Source organism: Pogona vitticeps, chromosome 10 (genome assembly GCF_051106095.1).
Source record: "Pogona vitticeps strain Pit_001003342236 chromosome 10, PviZW2.1, whole genome shotgun sequence".
In the NCBI taxonomy this organism is placed as follows: Eukaryota; Metazoa; Chordata; class Lepidosauria; order Squamata; family Agamidae; genus Pogona; species Pogona vitticeps.
The window spans coordinates 42,976-62,912 of NC_135792.1; the positions used below are offsets into that span (position 1 = coordinate 42,976).

Consider the following 19,937-nt stretch of genomic DNA (forward strand, 5'->3'; position numbering starts at 1 on the left):
CTTTCTGGGCACAGAACAGAGATCAGTCCAGAACGTCAGCATCTCCTGAGTCGTGACGACTCTGGCGGGACTTTCTTGAAAGGTGGCAGCAGTCTGACACCAAGCGCGACAACGGCACACATTTCCCCATCCCAGGAGACACGGTCGCTGGATGTTGCCTTTTCTCTGGGAAAGGGCTGAGAGGCCACCTTCCCCAAATGGATGGCAGGACTGAGTCTCAGTCCAGCAGCGACCCAGATCCCATCAAGGCGGGAAAACCATAGGAAGGATCAGCAGCCCCAGGTTTGGGGCACCAAGCCGATTCACAACTTAAAAAGAGAGGAGTTGGTGGTAAATGCCAAAACAAGACCCAGCAGAACTTCCCAGTACAATCAGAAGGCCAAGAAACAGGGATGTGAAAAATCTCTCAAGCCTAATTTTGTGGCTTTTCTTTTCATCCCACCTGCATTTATTTTCTTTCCATCTTTTTTGTGTGTGTGTGTGTGTGTGTGTGTGTGTGTGTGTGTGTGTGTGTGTGTGTGTGTGTGTGTGTGTGTGTGTGTGTGTGTGTGTGTGTGTGTGTGTGTGTGTGTGTGTGTGTGTGTGTGTGTGTGTGTGTGTGTTAGGTTATGAGGCTGCTTTTTCCTCATGCACTACTTCTAATGCACTGTTATACAACCAGACCGATGCATTTTCTCAACTGAATGCCTTGTAATGTGCATTTTAATTTCTGATACTTGTCACAGGTGATCCAGTTTTAAAATGTGCACATTGCTTTGTGCACAATATCTTTTTTTCTAAAGTGCCCCATAAAGCCTCAACAATGTATGAAATTTGAACATAATATATGTGTCTTTTTGAACCTAATCTCCAGAACTGTGGAGATGCTACATTTGTTAAGGCCAGAGAATAAAACAAATGCATTTCTGCTTCCAGGCTGGAAACTGTGCCCTCCATCATCTCACATGCCACTCCAGTTTTCTCCACTTCTGTACCACATGCTCCTCTAAAGGGGGAGGGGGGGGAATGGTGAACTGCAGCAATGCAATCTCTAACTATGGGACAGTTCAGTCGCTATGCTGTCAGCTGAACCAGTGGCGACAGACTGGGAGGAGGAAAAAGGAAAAAGAAAGCAGATGATGCTATTCTAGTGCAGTGCTGTCAATTAATAAGAACCAATTAAAGAACCTAGTATCTTTGGTGCTAGAGTTTAATGGGATTGGGTTCAAGCTCTATCAAATATTTTCCTCTCTCTCTCTCTCTCTCTCTCTCTATCCCCACCGCCCCCACCCCAAAGCAAAAGAGAATTAATCAGATGGAACAACTTTTGTCAGCTGGATGGTCACACAGTGGAAAAGAAAGCCTGAGTGGAAGATGGCCAGGAGGGATCAAGCGCACAAGGTCATTCCATTGGAGGCACAGTGAAGACAATCCCAAATCCTGGCAGCCTGATTGTTCATTGCAAGCTGAGCTACGTTCACAAGTTCAGCCAGACCCGTCGGCACCCTCACAGCCCACCGTGGAACAGCTTGGAAATCAAAAGACCATTCCTTCCTCCCTCGGGTTCTGTTTTGAGCAGAGTCAGGAGAATGGTTCAACTGAGCTGGAGTAAAGTGATACTGTACTAACTTCCAGTATCCAAAACAGCATCTTAAAAGGAAGGGAAATGGAATGTAAATATTGAAATATGAATCAATTGCATGTAATGATGAAATGACCATAGAACACAAGCCTTTCTCACAAAATGTTTTACACAGGGTTAAGCTTCACTCAGAACTGCCACTGTATTGGATCTCTGAACCTTTAGTGACCTTTTGTCTCAACTGTTTACAGTTCAAAGGAACTGTGTATTATTCAACACTTCAGCTTACACAACTCAACAGCAGGCTGTTCTAGCAAAAGTACTCCTTAGTGCACCTTCTTCTGCCTGAGCTGATCATGTTGAATTTCACACAACACAGCACAGAACCCAACCAACCAATACAAATAAAAGAAAGAAAAACCTTTAAATCAAAAACCTGTCACCTGCTTAGAAAACAGCTTGGTTCTTATACTCTATTTTCTCAGATTTAATATTTAAAAAGGGAACCTGGTTCAGTAATAAAACAAGAGGGTTGGGGGAAAGATACTTCAAGCCTTTTTTCTAAACACCACTTCATTTCCAGATTTATAAACAAACTTGACAAGACACATTGCCTCATTGTGTCCATTCTAAGCTAAGCAACATTGTTGCTAAAATGCAAGAAGAATACATCCAACAGGATGTATTCAGGGAAGAACCTTAGAATAGAAGGTGGCTAATTCCTGCCACTAGGAAGAAAGATGCCAGTCATTGGAGAAATGGCCAGAGAGGATCATGGCCCACCTGGACAAAAGGAGGCATGGCCAACGGGCAGCAGCCAAGCTGAGGGCAAGCCTTCCGCAAGGTGCTCAACACACCCACTTTTTCTTGAATTCATTTCCATACCAAGGAGAATTCTAGTCCTGATCACATAAAGCCTGAAGTCCCTCTAGAAGGAAAAATGACTAAGCTAGGCTGTTCTACTTTGGGCACATCATGAGAAGACAAGACAAACTGGAAAAAAGACAACAATGCTAAGAAAAGTTCAAAGCAAGAGAAAAAGAGGAAGGCCAAATATGAGATGGACGGGCTCCCTAAAGGAAGCCACAGCTGCGCCTTGGGTTGCAAGAGCTGATCAGGAACTGTTGAGGAAGAGGGCCTTTCGGGGGGAGATCTCTCATTCGTGAGGGGCCCGACAGGTGGGGTGGTGGGAACCGCAGAAGACAAAAACATAACAAGCTGCCTCCCTGTCACCTGAAAGGCAACCAGCCATCCCTACGATTGGCTGCAACAAGCTCTCCCTGGAGCCAGCAGACCCCCTACTTCAAGGCTGGAGGTACAGAAGACTCACTTTCCACCATCCAAAAGCCGGGACATCCCATTTATTTAGGCAGGCAGGTGCGCCTCTTCTCACAAAAGCGCTTCCAAACCTTACAAACCTCAATGTATTCGTGAAGGCTTACAAACCTCCCTTGCTCAGATCTCTGACTAGGGGCCATCCTGGAGGCCACTTCTATCAGCTGGAATCCATCAACGTAGGAGTGACCCAAAGTCTGAGGACCATTCGCCCAAGCCTTGGCAAAGGAGATCCCTTCCCCTTTCAATTCCTAAGGAACGCATGGCCCACGAGAGGGGGAATGGCTCCTTCCAGCAGCTCAGGCCTGCCAGGCAGGCTTGGCGTGCACACCGTTCAAGAGGCAGCCGAGAAAGAGCACTCTTTGAGGAGCTGGCCTGGCTATCGTCAGGCAGAGCAGTGCAGCACAGCCATGCCCCCGAATGTGGGGCGAATCCTCCTCTCTGGAACCTCTACAGGAGCTCCTTCCTTCTGCTTTCTGACCCTCAAGGAGATGGTGACACCACGTTCCTGTTGCATTTCTCGTGGTGCCCGGACGACACAGGTGGGCAAAGACCAAAGAAAAATAAAATACACAAAGAAAACAAAGAAGTTGCAGCACCTTATAGACTAATGGTTATATTTTAATGTCAGCTTTGGAGGCCAAGGACGCCTCCACTGATTTCAAGCTTCAGGCGTGGCCAAGGATCATGTGGCCATACTTACAGGGCCATTAAATCAAGGGAGCTCCTCCAACAGGGCTAGCCCTAACCAGAGTGGACACACTCATTCAATTAAACCTATGTTAAGCGCTGACTTATCCCAGCGCCAGTGATTCAATGTTCTACTCAGGTTGGGACAAATACTGGATTTAGACCATTCATTTCAACGGACCTGCTACACATGTGGCACACTTTGAATCCGATTCTATGAAGTCTGCGCACTTGCATACAAGGTGCGGGTCGCCCCTGCCTTGGGCCTCGCCCCTGCCCAGCAAGAAAAAGACGTTTTGTGGACAAATCACTTTGCCGAGGAATAAAACTACCAGGCCACAAACATCTGCAGGAGGAGAGGCAACGTCCTCTGAAACAAGGCCACCAACCGCCGTCCTGCCGCACCGCCGTCAGGGCAGGAGCCCCGGCGAACTCCGGCGCCCGCCACGGTCCGCTAAAGAACGGTACTCTGTTCATGCCTCGAGGCTTGTCCGCCAGCCAACCCGACGAGCAAACACTGTAAGCAAGAGGGTGGGGGAAAAGAGGCAGGAACTCCCACCTTGGCTGAACATTTGGGAAACTGAGGAACAAACGGCCTTTGGCGAAAGGGGGAAAAAGCCACGCATCTATTTGCCGGGGCTTTGGAAGGACGTCGCCACCTCCCGCTCAGGGCCCTCCGGAAGCTCCCTGGGCCGTCCCTAGCTCCCGGTGGCGGAAGGAAAGGCACTCTGCACGTGCGCAGGAGCGCCCTGCACGCCGAATAGGCAGGCTGGCCCAAGCGCAGCGACGACACGAGGATTCGCCCAGCGGCGGCGCGGGGGTGGGCGAGGAGGCCCCTTTGCCCCCCCCGCCCCCCGGCTCCGCGGAGCCCCCCACTCACCTCCTGCCGCCGCCTCTCTGCCTCGCTCCCCCGGCGGCTTCCTTCCCCCCCCCCCCCCCAGCCAAGCGTTCCTCCCGCACCGGCCCCGCCGCGTCCTCCGCTTCCTGCGGGCGGAAGGAGAAGCGCAGACTCGGGTCCGTGGCTGCCACGTGAGAGAGAAGACGGGGGAGGAGAGGCGGGGCGGGAAGGGAGGCGGTCTTCCCGGTCTAGCACATCATCCGGTGCCCTCGAGTCCGCGCTGGATGACGGCGGCCCTTCTCTCCCGGAGGAGCGGGCGGCGGCGCGGTGGTGGCTCTTGCTTTTCCCAGCCCGTCTCTCCCTCCACGCCCGGAGGAGGAGGAGGAGGACCCCGCCGTCGACGGGAGCGCAGCCTTGGCCCCTAAGCCCCCACCCCCGGCTCGGGCGGTCCCTCTCCTTGCCCGCGGCGCGAAGCGGGCGGGCGGGCGCTCCGTGGGCCTGATCCCGGACGGAAGGGACCCAGGGAGCCCTGGCCGCCCCCCCCCCCCGGCGGGCAAGGCGCTCGCTCCCCCGTGGGCGCCTCGGAGGCAAGCGGCTGCGCCGGGAAAGGAAGGGCCGCCGCGGGAAGGCTTTCGTGCCGGCGCTTTAGACGAGCGGGCGGTCCCGCCGTGGGCAAGTTTCCTTCGCGCGCAGTTGAGAGCAAAGAAAGGCAGCCGAGGGCGGCGGGGTGTCTTGCCAGGCCAGGGCCCCTTCGGGCCAAGTTGCCAGGCCGTGCTTTCTTCCCTGCGGTCGAGTGGGCGGCAAGAAGAACCCCCCCCCCCCCCCAGGCATGTCGAGGAATCGAGAGAGCGCGAACCCGCGGCAGACCCGGCGCTCGGGTCAGACCCGGCGGGCGCCCTGCCTGCGAAAGGCCGGGCGAGGCGAAAAGCTGCGGGGCCGCCCCCCCGCCCCCCCCGGGTGGCCGGAGCCGGCAGAGCCCACGCGGGACGGGCATCGCCTCCGCCCCCTGCCTCGCTCTTTGGGGCCCGCCGCTCCCCACCTCTGACGGAAGGCTCGACTGTACGTTCCTCGCGATCGGATCTTGTCTCTCTTGCTTTGCTGGCGTGGCTCCCGGCTGACTCCGCCCTTGCTGAAACGGCAAAAAGGGCGAACGCCGGAGGAGGAGGAGGAGGCCAGCTCTGCCAGGTGCGTTACTCCTTTGTAGGAGCACCAGATCAGTTTCCTTCGGTTGACTCATGACGCCTCCTGGGCAGTCAACATTTAATTGAAAAGCTATGCTCTAGGGTTGGATGCTCTTGGTGAAAACCACGAGTCAGCACCCAGGGGGAGACCAGGCGCCCAGTAGATCTGCAGGGCCTGGCTCTGCCGGGGGGGGGGGAGGGAGTGACTCCGAGGCTGCTCAGCCCCCCCCCACTTGCTGCCCGGGCAAAGAAATTAAACTGGCCTTAAAACAAAACACAATCACTTTTGCAGCTTGGCTGTTGGTTCTCTGGCTTCCTCTTGCACATGGCAAAGGCCTTGTGCCTTCTGCACAAGCAAACCTCTGAACTGTGGGAAAGGCAGACACGTGTCTCACAGGGGCCTTAGCAATGTTAACAACTTCATCTCTGCTGTTCACCTTCGACTCTCACAAAGGGAGATGGCAGAGGAAATCCTCTTCCAGGCAATCTACAACTCCCAAGTTCCAGAGAGCCCAGCAGACTTCAAGAAGTGGACGAAAACTGTCACGAAGCCTAAACCTTCTCCCTGCCGCCTGAGCTGTTGGGAACCCCACAATCCCAACGTTGTGATCCCTCCTGTAATCCATCTGGGCTTGTCACAGCCCCACTGGGCTCACTTAGTCTGAATGCAGGGACCGGATGTCAGCTGGAGGGTAAGGCAGCCCCTTCCACACAAAGGCTCTCCAAACCAATACAAGACCTTTAAGTTCTTTTCCCCCCTCTCCCCCACACGTGTGTGTGTGTGTATGTGCACACACACGCGCGTGCCTGTTTCAGACCAACCCACCCACCTCCAGGGCGGTTTATCTGCCTTCCCCTGGACCTTATTGGACTAAATCAATGGGGTTTAATTGGGCTGGAGTTTAGCTCTGGCTCCACTCATTTTGCCTGCTGACGGTGCCTCCCCACTTTCCCAGGGCTGCGTGAGGTCTCCCAAAGGATGTGGCTTGTTAACAGAAAGGGCAGTGCATCTTATGGGACAGAATTCAAAATACAGTGGAAAGCACTGACACAGCATGAGCATAAAGCAAAGAGTAAATGCGTCTGTCCTCAGCCCAGGGGAAACCAACATCAGAGGAACAGAGAAAACATCTAGTCATGTTTGTTTCCTTGGCCCTATGACGGACCGTATTTGGGGGTTTCTAATAGAGCTTTTGCTAGAGATTCCAGAGAGCAGCAGCAGCAGCAACAGGAAGGGAGGGGAGAAATGCCCATTAGACATTGGTTTGCCATCTCCAGCTGTCTAAAGGGAGATTCTTTTGCCAAAGGCCCCGGGGACAACCGAGGGAAGGGACAGCCGTTTTGGAACAAGCCCTGGCACGCTGGACCAGGGCCAAGCTGCTTCCTGCAGGCTTACTACACAAGCTGCCCAAGGTTTCAGCATGTGAGCCAGGCATGCAACGCCAAGAGAGGAAGGCCCCTCTTTTCGTGGGGGTGGGGGTGAGATGCTTGGCCTTAGGAAGTCCCGACCCTGAGCAGATCTGCTTCAGGCGCCCAAAGGGGGCCTCCGCTTCGAGCTCTAAAAGGCTGCTCTGTGCAGAGTCACCAGGGGCCCAGCAGGTCTTCCCAGATTTGCCCAGTCGGGTCGATGGACGCCTTCCCTCTTATAAAAAAAAAAAAAGGGGGAGGAAGGATCCAGATCACCACTGATTCTGCAGAAGCCCTCACATAAGCCAAGAGGCCTGCCCCGTTTATTTGCCATGGAACACAGATATTGTCTTGGGTGCTGCAGAAGGATCTGTCTTTAGCCACAGTAATATTGAAAACACTGCAAATTAATCAAGGAAAAAAAGCGCCTCCCCACCCCTCCCCAAGGAGTGGCCACTTGGACCTGTGAGGGTCTGACCCACAGGCAGAAAAAAAAAGAGAAGGGCTTAGAGCAGGGTTTCCCAACCCCGGGGGGGGGGGTGGTGGTGGTGGTGGTGGTGGGAGTGGGGGAACTATTTTGATTGCCAAGGGGCTCGGCAAAGTGTTTTCTGAGGAAGTCACAGGTTGCTTTTAGGTGTTGTAGCCTTTGCTAAAGCCTTTCTTCCTTGACCTTTCAAAGCGGGATATTAAAGTTAGCCTATACTGTCAGGTGTCTGAATGAGCAGCAGGCCCTTTGGGGAAGGAAAGAAGCCTCTGCTTTCTGAGAAGGGATGATTTTACTCCATTAAAAGTGCCTTTTTATGCAAACATGGTGGTGGTGGTGGTGGCGTCACAGGTTACTTGGCTCAAAAAAGGTTGGGAACCCACTGGCCTAGCGGCTCCCTCCGCCTGCATGACCCTCAGCCACGACAGCGGCACCTTATAGGCCAGAAGAGCTACGGCGGTTTCATCAACAGAGAAAGGGAGGCAAGACCACCTGTGGAGTGAAAGGCCAAAGACGGCCAATTGTTGGCCGAGGCGACTGGGCTGGCCTGGCCTGGCCCCTCCCAAAACCCCTGCCAGCTTTTACACTTCACAGTGGAAGAAAAGCATCCCGGGGGAAGTGGGAGAAGACTAAGCCCTGCATGGTAGGAAGGCTCAATACCCATCACCCTTTTAAAGCGCCATCCGTGGGGTGTCCTCGGAAGAGAACGCTGCAGAATGGCTTGAAGAACGAACGGCTGCCCTGTCCAGAGAGAACCACCCTCAGCCATCATGAGTTTAATAAGACATGGGCTCACACTTGCCGCTCAGTCCCATGTGCTGCCTGCAAGGCGAGGGAATCCTTTGTCCGGGGGGAGGGGGGGGTCAGCAAAGCCCAAAGGGGAAGGTGGGCCAAAAGCAGGTGAGCAGGCTGCCTCCTCCAGCCACCTATCCAACAGGCAGAGAACACTCTCTATATTACAAACTAGACACAGCATACAGGGGAAGTACCGTTAGTATGCGAAGGAGCAGGTGAACATTTGGATTAAAAGGCCGTGTGGAGAAGTGCATGCTGTCCCTCGCCATGAGACCCCCGAACCACCTCCCCCGCCCCTCCATGAAGAAGAGAACGGCAGATCCTCTCGTGGTCTTCTTGGAGGAGGCCCGCCACCTCTCCTCCATCAGGACGTCAGCAACTGAAGGTTCTTCAGCATTTCATCAAACGCCTCGCGGGAGGGTGGGTCTGCGTTCTGGAAGGCCACCTTGATCCGGCTGTAGAGGCTGAAGGACTGCAGCTCCAGCCAGATGAAGCCAAAACGGTCCTCGTCAAACAGGACGAAAACCCCTGGCGTCTGCTCCGGACTGGTGAACCCGTGGCCAGCGATGAGTCCCATCCCGTAGAAGCTGAGGAGCACAAAAGAAAAACCCAGGGGACGGTGAGCGTTTGGGCCGCTGGGGTTCTGCTGCGCTGCCACACGGCCCAGGACGTCCCGTCGGGGAGAGGGTGGCCCCCGGGGGTCTCGCCCACCCTGGTGCTCGGTGGTTCAGGTCTCATGATCTCTTCCCCCATTCCAGAGTTCAAGGGGGTCTTTTAAGTAGCACTGATTCTTTCTGCAGCTACAGGGGACTGTGCTGACGACTCAAATCAAAGCCCCCCTCCACAGGAGAGCACAGCCCCTCCCCATCATGATAGTGCCCCATTTCCTGCTTTCACTCAACAGTTTTGGAATGGGGCATATTTCTCCCATGTGATGCTTAATTATTCTGTTCCTGCTTTTTTGCCCTTCTGTCATTTCTTCCATTACTGAAAAGCATCATGAGAAATTTTTGATAGAACTGAAAGGCCCACTAAAGCAAAACAAGGTTGCCACCCCATGGGCTCCTGGGGAAAAAAAGAGCCCTCCCCCTCCCGTCCCCCAGGACACAAACCAAACAGCCTTTCTCTGTGTCTAGAGACACCGTCCGTCCGTCTGTCTGTCCGTCCGTGAGCAGCGCCTGAGGAGCTGGAATTCTTTGCGGGGGCTCAGCTGGATGGCCCAGCAGACCGGGGGGGGGAGCGACACGGGTCACAGGCCGTTTCTCTCTTGAGCCCCCCCAAAAAGCTAAAGCTCCTCCCTCCCTCCCTCCCTCCCTCCCTCTTCGTGCTTACCAGGCTCTGCAGGTCCGGGGGTAGTCTTCGTTCCTGGAGGCGATGCCACCTGGCAGCACGAAAGGGCAAGGGGCCGGCGGGGAGCCTTGAGCCGCGGAGCCTGGCTCATCCACCGCCAGACCCTCTCCGCCTCTGCCCGGGCAGGGCGCCTCCAGCTGCGGCTCTTCACGGGGCAGCACCTGCCCCTCCTGGGCGGCCCCCTCTTCCTCAGCATCCTGCCGCCTCTGCTGCTCCCGCTGGACCTGCTGCTGCACCTCCAGGACAAGCCGGGACAGCTCACTGAAGTTGCTGAGGTTTTCGATGTCTGGCAGCTGGATAGGATGCGCCAGGTCTATCTCGACCGTCTGTTGGCCAGCTGGGATGTTTGGGTCACCCTGGAGAGGGAAGGAGGGAAGGGGGAGAATAAGGGAAAGAGAACAGAACGGCTCCCCACCACGCCAACCTGCCGCCACCTCAGCCCTTTCGGCTGTTGCCCTTCCCTCCTCCTCCTCCTCCTCCTCCTCCCCCCCCCTTGGCCTCCACTGACCTCTCTGCTCTTTCTGCCAGGCTGCTCTTTGTGACCAGGGCAACCACGCCATACTTTCCAAGCACCCAGACACACACACGCACACACACGACGTCTCGATTCCCAGTGTACTTGATTCTTAGACAAAACCTCTCCTCTGCCACCAAGGCATTAACCCCCCCCCCCACCCTCAGCCTGGGGAAAACAGAGGAGCCACTCAGGTGGGCAGTACCATCCCAAGGCAAGTGCGCCTGGCCAAACCTCTGTTACGCTCGTGGCACTCACCCACAGCATCCATTCTTCCAAAGACCTCGGGAAGGTTCTGCCCTATTTCACTGCCTATTGGGAGACCGGCTGTGCAGATAAATGGCTAGCCCCAGTCAGCCCAAATCCATGAAGAAAGTCCGGGCAAAAGGCCTGTCGGCCGGAGCTGCGCTAGCTGAGGGTTCCTGGTTGCAAACATGACCCCCCACACACACCCAAAGCCCCTCTTTGCCCCATCCCTCCACCTGGCCCCCTCCGAGCAGGTGAGGGCAGGCGGACAGGCAGGCAGCCCCCATTCTGTGCCCCCAAAGGCAGGGCAGGGCACAAGGCCCCCTTCCTGTGGGAACGGCCCAGAAACGCTCACCGTGATTTTTGTCCCTTTGGCTTTTTTCCCATGGAAGCTGAGCATGACGATTTCGAGGCCGTGGCTGCCGTAGGTCCCCTTGAACAGGCCCGGCTTGATGAGATCCTCGGAACTCTGGGGAGGGAGGTAGATGCGTCGGTACGTCAAGCAGTTGCTGGAAGAGGAGGTTGAACAGAAATGAGGTGAGTTTCACCCCCAACCCTGAGTCCAGCCCAGGGATGGCCTGCAAGGCCTAAAGGTTGACGTGCAGCACCAGGGCGTCTCTTTTGAAGCCAGGCACCCTTACCAATGAAGCTTTTTTCCAAAGGGAAGGGGATGCCCAGAGGAGAAGGCCAGTGGCTGCCCACCCACGGAAGTGTGTCAGACCTCTGGCCTCCTCCCCCCCCAACCCCACCCCTTCCTTATTCCCTCTGCCGGTGATCATCTCTGTTCCTCCCGGTCAGAGCCCTGCTTCAGGCCTGCTCCTTTGCAACCCTTCGGTTTTTGCCAGGGAGATCTGGCACATTTGAGAATCAACTCCGAGGAAGAGGCTTTTGCCAAAAGGAGCTTAGGATCAGTGTCGTTCAAGGCCATTTCTTTTTGCCCAACTGACTTCAGCAAATGGAAAAGTGACACTGGCCCCCTTCTGTGCTGGACCAAAATATCCTCCAGGGCAAGGGAAGGGGCAGGCTTGGGTGGCCGGCGATGCCTGAAGAAGGGAACAGGAGACCGAGAGGGAGGCTGGGCCCCTCTCACGCATCCCTCAGCTGCCTGGTGGCTGCCTGGCTCGTGGCCTCCGCGAACCATCTCCCAATTGGTTTTGTAACTAAAGAAGATACGTCTGAGGCCCAGACGGCAGCCTCTGCCTCTCTGGCCAAAGGAAGCCAAGCCTCGGCAGCCTTTTCCCCTTAGGAGCTTCCCCATGCTTAGCGAAGGGCATCAGCAGCTCCCTTTTCCTAGGCTCATTTATTCTTGAATCAAAACAGTTCACTCTATTTTTGGCTGTGGCAGCAGAAGAACACGAGAGGGTCCATGGACACCCTGCTTCTCCTCCCCCAGCTTACTCGTATTGGCTTGTGTAGATGAACTTCATCAGGATGAGCTCCTGCATGTGTTCATGGAAGATGTCTTCCAGCGTCCGCCCCCACTCCTCCCGCAGCCACGTCCGGAACTCCTGCAAGAGCCCAAAAGAGGGAAAGCGCAGCCCGTGAGCCTCCACACACGTACGCACGCACGCCTGCCCGGCACGGGGTCCAAGCTTGGCGCAGAGTTGCAGAAACAAACCAAGCTGCTCCCAGCAGCAGCAACGGTGGCTAGTCTTCCACTGGGGTTCACCCAGCTTCCCAGACCTCTCCAGCGGATTGCCCTTTCTGGCATCCCACTGAAAGAAGGTTGTGTCTTGAGCTGGCCAGTTCATGGAGTCTATGGCACAGAGTGACAAAACCCCTTCTGCCATGACACACTGCTCTCCCTATGCATCTGTCGTCCTCTTCACACATTTCCAAAGCTGCAGCTCAAGCGCTCAAAGGACTGGTGGGCTGGGAGTCCAAAAATCCCCTCCCCTCGACTGTGCTAGCCTCTCCAAAAACGACTGTTTCCTCCTTATGCCCCCACTGACCCTCAGACCGGCATGTGAACCCCTGCAGGGGCCACTGAAAAAAGATGAGCCTCAGGCAAAAGGGGGCCAACCCTGAGGGCCCCAGCGGGAAGGTCCTGAAGGCAGTGTCTGCTGAGGCCTGTGCTGGCCCTGCAGAAAGAAGGTGGGGGTGGGGGTGGGGTGGGCTTAAGTAGGTCTGCACTTTTCAATGCGTAAAACTTCCCAGGGGCACGGAGAAAAACAATGCTTCTCTCCCCCTTGGGGATTATTTTCTTTCCAGAGGGATGATGTGTGTGGGGGGGTACCCTAAGTTGCCACCCCTGGCCCAGATGCAAGACGCCATTGTTTTAGGCCAGCGTATGAACACAAAGAGGAGTAAGCTCAATGGGGCTGATTTATGAGGAAGCAGGTAGGGTTTCTCTGCAAAGGCATGGGACAATTTCCCTCCTCCTCCTCCTCCAAGGCCAGCCAGAGAGGACAGTTCAGGGGGGTCCCTCTGTCTAACAACCCCCCCCCCCCGCCAGGCAGGGCTTACCTCTTGTCTTCCCCCTGACATTCGGTGGTGATCGGTCTGGTTGCACTTGGTGGAAAACTCGTCCTTCTTCACAATCTGTGCAAATGAGAGAAGCTCAGCCAAGCCTGTCATGCTCAGAGCCGCACCCCAGACGGAAAGGTCCAGGGGGAGGCCTGGCGGCTCCTCCTCCAATGCTTCAGGAAGAAGCAGGGGCTCACCTGGACGTGCCCACTGTGGGGCCCCTTGTGGCCATACATGCATTCCACGGTGGCGCTCTTCCTCTCCATCAAGTGGATCCGGAACAGGGGCTTGAACCTCATGGGATCGTCCACGTGGGGGTCGTGCGGGGGCAAGTACATCCAGCCAATAATGAACAGGCCATCCACCTGTCAAGGGTGAAAGGGTGAAGGCTTCAAGACCCATCTGGCTTTCCTCGCAAGAGTGATGCCCGGTGAATGGCTCTTCAGAGGAGGAGGAGGCACCGCCCAGCCATCAGGCAGGTTCCCCTGAGCTGCTCGGAGGGCAAGCACATTTGCCAAGAGGGGAAAAGAGGCACTTCTCTCCTGGAGCTGCCAGATCCAGATTTCTGCCAGGCCACGTGGCCCCGATGGGTCTCCGACCCCTCTCTCCTTCCGCAAGACCTTCTGCAGGGACCTGAAGGGCTGCCCCTTCCTCAAAACACACGGGCGCTTCTAGCACCTCAGTACAAGCACAGAGATCAACCGTCCAGCTTTCAGCTGGAACCAGACCTCCAACTCCCTCCCGCGGAATGAGGAGGAGAAGGCTGAAGTGAGTGCCTTGAGGCGCTTTGCCAGCATACTCACCACCACGTTGAGCAGTCCCCCATAGGGCCCGATGTCTGGTTGCCAGAGACCCAGGATGTGCCGGTATCGGTGGAGCACTAGAGAATTGGAGGGAAACGCCAGGATATCAGAGGAGAGAGAAAGAAGGGACACGTTCTGAAGCCAAACAGAAGTGTGCAGCTGGGGTCAGAGAGCCCCGTGGACAAGAAGGACAAGGAAGCAGGGCGGCCAGCCCGAAACCCACCTCCTCCGTAGGCAGATCCACTTATTGGGCCCAATTTACTCTGCTTCTGCCAATCCTGAGGAGGAGCACAGATGACAGGGAAGCCAAAACCCTCACCTCTCCCCAATTTTAATGAAAATCCTTGTATTAATACGAATCCAGTTCACTGCTATTTATTTCAAGGGATGAGCCAGTTGAGGCATGGACGGGGGGGGGGGGGATACCCAGGAAATCTAGGGCTGGATCTCTGCCACTTGAGGTCTGGGTGTTAAGAGGAGGAGAACAACGAGTTTCAAGTCTGACGCATTATGGATGTTAATTTTAATATTGCACGTTCCCTCTTGGCTTCCTCCTTCTGGTTGCTGACCATATGCACCCTGGCCCTGCTGTAGCCCCAGTGGGTGCAGCACTGGGAGAGCCAGTGCCACACAACAAGCCCTGAGGCTTCAGCTGGTCCACCGTGCAAAGCAACAACTGTAATGACTCGGGTCATTATTCTCAGTAAACCCTTAGCACCTGAAACCTTTGGGGAAGCCAACAAAAGGGAAGCTCTAGCAAAAGTAAATGGCTTAGAAGACTCCTTGAGTTCAGCAGAACAGCTGGTGAAAGCATGTGAAGGTTCCTTGACTTGGCTCAACTGCACTCTCCACTAATTACTGGCCAATGAATGGCTACTGTAGGTCTAATCTGAATATTTTTGGACTTGGACACAGGATGTCCCATTGCCCGGCCAGCATAATCAGAAAACCATTCTGTACTGAAGAATGCTAGAATATATGATCAGACTTCTTAAGGGAAGGAGAGCTTTCATCCAAACATCTGACCTGCTTTCAAAAACAGAGGAGTCGTCTTTCTTTTTCTTGGTTCTTCCTCTTAGTTTCTGGTTCAAGTTCATTTGAACACCTGCAGCTCAGCCTGCTTTTCTGCCTTGAGACTTAACCAGATGCAGATTTCTTTACATGAACATTAGAAGGCCCTTTCCTCTTCCTTCCCTTCCTCCATTTTCCTTTCAAATCATCTCTGCTGTAGAGCATTAGAGCACTCAGAGGCTTACACAACTAATTTGCAATCTTTCTGCCAAGTTGGTGAAAGGAAGCTATGGCAAGTACGGCATTAGTTCCCATTAAGGCCAGGTTTCACCCAGTCCATTCTGGGTTCAGCAGGGACTCCTCTAGCCCCAAGGTCCGGCAGCAAGTCTTAGAAGACCCAATGCAGAATCCACAGGATGGAGGTATGGAGATACAGAATGCTAGGAGGCAAGCTGTTCAAATCCTGTTCTCCTAGCCAGGGAGTGTTACACCTTTGCAGTCATGCAGACTCTCAGGCCCCAGAATGACATGACAGGGGCAGAAGACTGATGTTTTCAGACTCTGCTGACTCCTTACAGTGACACCCGGTGTGGGCAACACATACAGCTGGCCTCCAATGGCCCGGAAAGCTCTACTTGCTAGTTTAGTGGTCAGACAGGCACACACCATGCTTACACAGAAATGCAGAAAGCATTTGCCAGTACATACGACAGGTGTAAACATCTCGGTATTCCATATGCTCATAGTCGGGAAGGATTTTCATAAAGCGCCCTGACTTCACTCGTGGATTTATACCTGAACAGACACAGGAGGCTGAGTATGAGAACTCTGGTCCCCATCATCACCCCCCCCTACTTCTTCCCATGCCACACCCACATCTACAGCACTGGGGTGCTGCTGCTGCTGCAGAAAAGGGGATGGAGTTTTTAAAGGTAATAATCACAGAAGACATCTCAGGGGGCTGCAGGAAACCTTGAGGGAAAAAGCAACGTGAAAGTAAGAACTTTCTTTTACAGAAGGAAATATAGCCCCCCTCCCCGTTTCTCACAGAGGTGCCAGTTAAATCAAACCAAGGACAGTCAAGGGTTCATCCAGAGAAGCCAGTGTGAACCTCCTCTAATCACATTTTTGCCTAGGTAAGCTGAACCAACATTAGGCTCCACTCAAGAGACAGCCAAGGGCTGTCAAGGGCTAAGGAGGGGTTTATTTATTTGCTTCTCCTGGAAAAAGGTTCTGGTGCCCCCTCCGCTGTGACAGCCATGTACCTTTGGACATCCCAGAGATGGGCACACACTGGCATGAAGCATGAAGAGGGTTTGGCTCAAAAGGCAGGGGCTTGCATGCTGACTGGAATTGTCTTAAGAACAGCTGCACAAAAGTAGGTGATCCCTTTGATCTGAGCAGTGGCATCGGTCCAAAGCCTGGCCAAAAGGCTAAGTAAGGAAGCTCGCCCAAACCCTGGCCTGAACCACCACCTGGCTCATCCATGCAGACTTGCTGCTAAGCCTGCTAATAATGAACAACAAGAATCAGGCCCATCATTATATTTAAAGGAAGTGGGGGCGGGAGAACAGCTTCAAATATGGACATTTCTGGAGTGCACAGATAATGAACTAATATCATTGGGGCTTCACAGGTACAATCATCCAAATACATGACACCCTCTCCACCTGACCCTTTTTGAGTCTTTCCAGTCAAAGATCAGGGCAAGTCCCCATTCAGAAAAAGAGGTAGAGCAGGGCCTGCACATAGAGCACTTACGTTTGGCATACACATCTCGACATGACACTCCGGTGATCTCCAGTTTCCTCAGATTTTCACAGACACCATATTCTGCAACAAGACAAAGAAGAGCACATCAGTAGTATAATCCCTTATAGTACTCACGTCAACAGGAGGAGGAAGGAGTCCCTGTATGGTGCCATTGGGAGAGGAACATTTCACTGCCTTGCCCGGCGAATCTGAGGGACTTCCACTCAAGGGACCAGCCTCCTCTTTGCTCTCATCATATCATCCAGAATGAAACCACCACCGTCATGGCCAAGTACCGTTCACTCTCTTTCCTGTGTTCATACATGTTGGCTACAGTCCCAGAATTCAAAGGACTGTTTTTGAAGTTTGGACAATAAGCCTCCTGCAGCATCTCAGAGGAGATGTTCTGACCCACAGTTTTGTTACAGCTCTAGCTTTCACAGAATATAGCTCAATCCATCAGATGCATGGAGCATCTTCCAGTGTTTAAAGTACATAAAGAGTGCCTATGGCTAGAGAAGCAGACCGTGCCTAGTGAGGTCAAAACACTTTGTGCATCTGATTGGTCATGCCACAGTCCAAAAGAGGCAAAGCTACTTTAAGGCTTTAAAATTATACAGGAGTGTGTTGTTTCTCAGCAACAGGATAAAGTGTGTCCCCCACTTTGATGTTTAGGCAGCTCATGAATGGCTCATTTGTGTGCTTTGCAAGACAAAATTAGGGGTGGGTAGGCTTGTAATGATGGGTGCAAGTTATAACAGGGATTCTGCATTTCGATGGAGATGTTTCCTCGTGCAACAATAGTGTAGAAAAGAGTGCTGCTGAAGTTTGCATAGGTTTCCCTTCACTGGAAGACACCAACAGAGATAAGTATCTATTCTGCTAACCAAAGTGTAAAAGGTAAAGATTGGGAGCAGGGCAAGAAGGAAGGAAAGATCATTCAGATAACCCACAAACATTTAGCTGTTTTCGGAGGTAGCTAGCTGGGGGTTCGGTCTGCCCTGAAAATATTGTCATAACGACAACATTGTTACGTCAAGGACCTTCTCCAATTCAAAACTCTGGGGAAGTTTGTGCTTTTTGGAAGCTTCCTACCTCACTTTCAGAATAGGGCACAGAGCTCAAGAGGGCAAATTATAGCAGAAAAAAACAGGCAGGAGAAATTTGAGAGCTTTGAACAATGCAAAGTCCTCATGACACCTGAAACACTAACAAGTTCATAAACTTTGTTGGTTTTGCTGTATAAGGCCACACAACAAAGCTACAGAACAGGAAAAAAAAGTTTGAGTATCTCTCTTCAGGATCAAAGCCAAATAAAAAACTAGCAAAAATAAATTCCCCATAGAAGTCCATTTTAAAAAGCATCTATACAAATTTTACTAACTAAAAGGTACATCAGCATTTCTGAGATTTCTAACAGTTTTGGCAACAATAACATTAGGAAAAGGTGGCATTTTTTGTTTTTAAATCCACAAACTGAATGAATCAATGATGGTCTGACTACATACAGGTTCAAATGGCCACAGAGATCATTCAGAAAGGCGGATGACAAGTTACTCTTTTTATTCATGCCGAGTTAAGGAAGTACAAAGTATGTGTTTATACATCAGTGAACCACCCGGTGCCAAGACAGCAGCCCTTGGGCTCTGCCAATGTGGTTTTCATTTGTCCCAATTTGCTGGAGCATTTAGTCCCTACAAGAACTTCCAAAGTCAAAAGCCAGGCTGGCTGAGAAACTGCCATCGAATCTACCCAGGTTAGAAACAGGCTTTTCAAGTAAGGGTTTAAAGAAAAGAAAAGAAAAGAAAAGAAAGAGCAAGTACCCAAAGTTGCCCTCTTTCTATGTGGAATGCCTTCGATAAATGGCCAGAGATGAGCCAACTTCTGCAATTTGCTAGTAGGTCAGCCTCAATATACTGTAGTCCTGTCAGCTCAAGAGCATGATTTGCTCATGCGTCACGCTTTATTCCTTCTCTTACCCTGCTTCAAACTAGCCCTTTTCATTGGGAGCAAATGTCAGGCTCTTGACCAGCCATGCAAGTCTCCCTAACCCACAGAGCTTTGCCTCAGAAAAAATAAGGATAAAAACATGGACCGAGAAGAGAAGTGGCAGCTAATCAGCTCTAACCGAGGCATCCCTTTCCTGCTCTCAAAGCGCCCTACCGCCCTGGAAGGCCTCCTCCTCCTGCTGCTGCTGCTGCTGCAGGAATGGACAGAAAAGGGGGTTGTCGGAGGAGAAATCCCACAACCCGGAGGAGGAGGAATGGGGGGGGGGGGTTCCGGGGATCGCCTCCTCCCTCCTCGGCCTTCACGCAGCTGGTCGCTCTTCTTCTCCTCCTCCAAGGGGCCGGCAATTCCCCTTTGGGAGTCAGGCTTGGGGGTTCACTCAGCCCTCCATCCTTCCAAGGTCAGTAAACCGACCGGCCCAGCCGGGGACACCCCGAAGGGAAGGCGGGAGATCATCGCCGCCCGCCCACGGGAGCGCCCCTGCCCGGCTGGTCCTCCCTCCCTTCCCTTCCCTTCCCTTCCCTTCCCTTCCCTCCCTCCGCGGGGCGGCTGCTGACCTTCCCGGCAGCGCCGGCGCCAGATGGTGTCGGTGCGGAGGAGGCGGCGGAAGGCCCGGCAGACCAAGGCCAGGCTGGGCAGGTCCGGGCCCGGCAGGGAGCCGAAAATCTGCACCAGCAGCTCCGGCGGCAGCTCCAGCAGCGACAGCCCGGCCGGGCCCCTCCGCGGCGGCGCCGCCGCCCTCCCCTCGCCCTCGCCCTCGCCGCCGCCGCCGCTTCCTCCGCCTCCTCCCGGTCCTGCTCGTCCCGCTTCCTCCTTGGGCCTGCCGTCCTCCTCCTCCTCTTCGTGCTCCTGCTCCGGCGCCGCCTTCTCCACTTCCACCGCCTCTTCCTCCTCCTCGTCCGGGTCGGTGTCCGGCTCGCTGCTGTCCCCGGCGGCGGCGCTGGAGGAGGAGGAGGCGGCGGCGGCGCCCCCCTTCCGCTGCGCTGCCCGCCGGCGGCAGCCCCTGGTCGCGCCCACCCCACAGAGCCGCGCGCAGACCGCCATGGCCGCGGAGCCGCCTCTGCTGCGGAGGGCCGCCGGGCCAGAGGGAGCCGCCGCACGCGCAGCTCCGCCCCAGCCAATCCTAGGCCCAGCTCGCTCCGTCGCCCCGCCCACCAGCGGGCCACCGCCCCTTCTCTCCGTGTTCCCATTGGCCGCGGCGCGACGCCAATCACAGTCACCACCTCTCCCCGACCGCTCCTGGCCATGGTCCGCGCCGGCTCTCTTGCTCCCGCCCGGGCCGCAAAGGCTGTCAAAGCGGCCACGCCCTACCGGAGCGGCTATTGGAGCGCAAGCACGCAGGCGCCCTCCTCTCCTCTATGGAGGCCACGCCCCCGCGGCGTCCACGGCTTAGAAGAGCGCCCACCCTTTGCGTCACGTCGCCCCGCCTTCTGCCTCGGGGGGACCCCGAGGTCATCTAGTCGCTCCCTCGTCAGTGGAGCAATTTCCGCCTGGTCC

General features: G+C 54.4%; 2 protein-coding genes across 9 annotated transcripts in view; both read right to left on the reverse strand.

Annotated features, from left to right (window-relative positions):
- KIAA0513 (KIAA0513 ortholog) overlaps window positions 1-5,578 on the reverse strand; it is a 31,749-nt gene extending 26,171 nt beyond the window's left edge. For 3 of the 6 annotated variants that reach the window (XR_013538587.1, XR_013538586.1, XM_078380415.1), the window contains exon 1: window positions 4,467-4,605. The gene's annotated coding sequence lies outside the window, so the exon portion shown is untranslated. Of the gene's footprint in view, window positions 1-4,466; window positions 4,627-5,463 lie in introns of those variants that run through there. The other 3 variants (XM_078380416.1, XM_078380417.1, XM_078380414.1) reach the window with 3 other exon arrangements.
- A 1,735-nt stretch (window positions 5,579-7,313) lies between these two features.
- Window positions 7,314-19,558, reverse strand: FBXO31 (F-box protein 31). 3 transcript variants are annotated; one of them, XM_078380411.1, is made up of 10 exons: window positions 18,998-19,558; window positions 16,443-16,514; window positions 15,357-15,476; window positions 13,671-13,747; window positions 13,065-13,232; window positions 12,868-12,942; window positions 11,800-11,909; window positions 10,757-10,910; window positions 9,624-9,997; window positions 7,314-8,878 (listed from the first exon to the last, which is right to left on the reverse strand). In XM_078380411.1, the coding sequence occupies exons 1-10, from the start codon at window positions 19,482-19,484 to the stop codon at window positions 8,656-8,658; spliced, it is 1,860 nt and encodes a 619-aa protein (XP_078236537.1). In that variant the 5' UTR covers window positions 19,485-19,558; the 3' UTR covers window positions 7,314-8,655. The 3 variants fall into 3 exon arrangements, with proteins under 3 accessions (XP_078236537.1, XP_078236538.1, XP_078236539.1); XM_078380412.1 differs by having other exon boundaries at window positions 15,390-15,476; window positions 18,998-19,557; XM_078380413.1 differs by lacking the exon at window positions 15,357-15,476 and having other exon boundaries at window positions 18,998-19,553.
- Between the last annotated feature and the right edge of the window lie 379 nt (window positions 19,559-19,937).

What these genes read in the sequence shown, in the direction of transcription:
- FBXO31 (XM_078380411.1), bottom strand. Translation starts at nt 19,484, where the DNA reads ATGGCGGTCTGCGCGCGGCTCTGTGGGGTGGGCGCGACCAGGGGCTGC. An exon ending in AATGCTTTCTGCATTTCTGT is followed by an intron (nt 13,748 to 15,356) that starts GTAAGCATGGTG and finishes CCAATTCTCTAG; the next exon opens with TGCTCCACCGATACCGGCAC. An exon ending in CCCCGGACCTGCAGAGCCTG is followed by an intron (nt 8,879 to 9,623) that starts GTAAGCACGAAG and finishes TGTGCTCCTCAG; the next exon opens with CTTCTACGGGATGGGACTCA.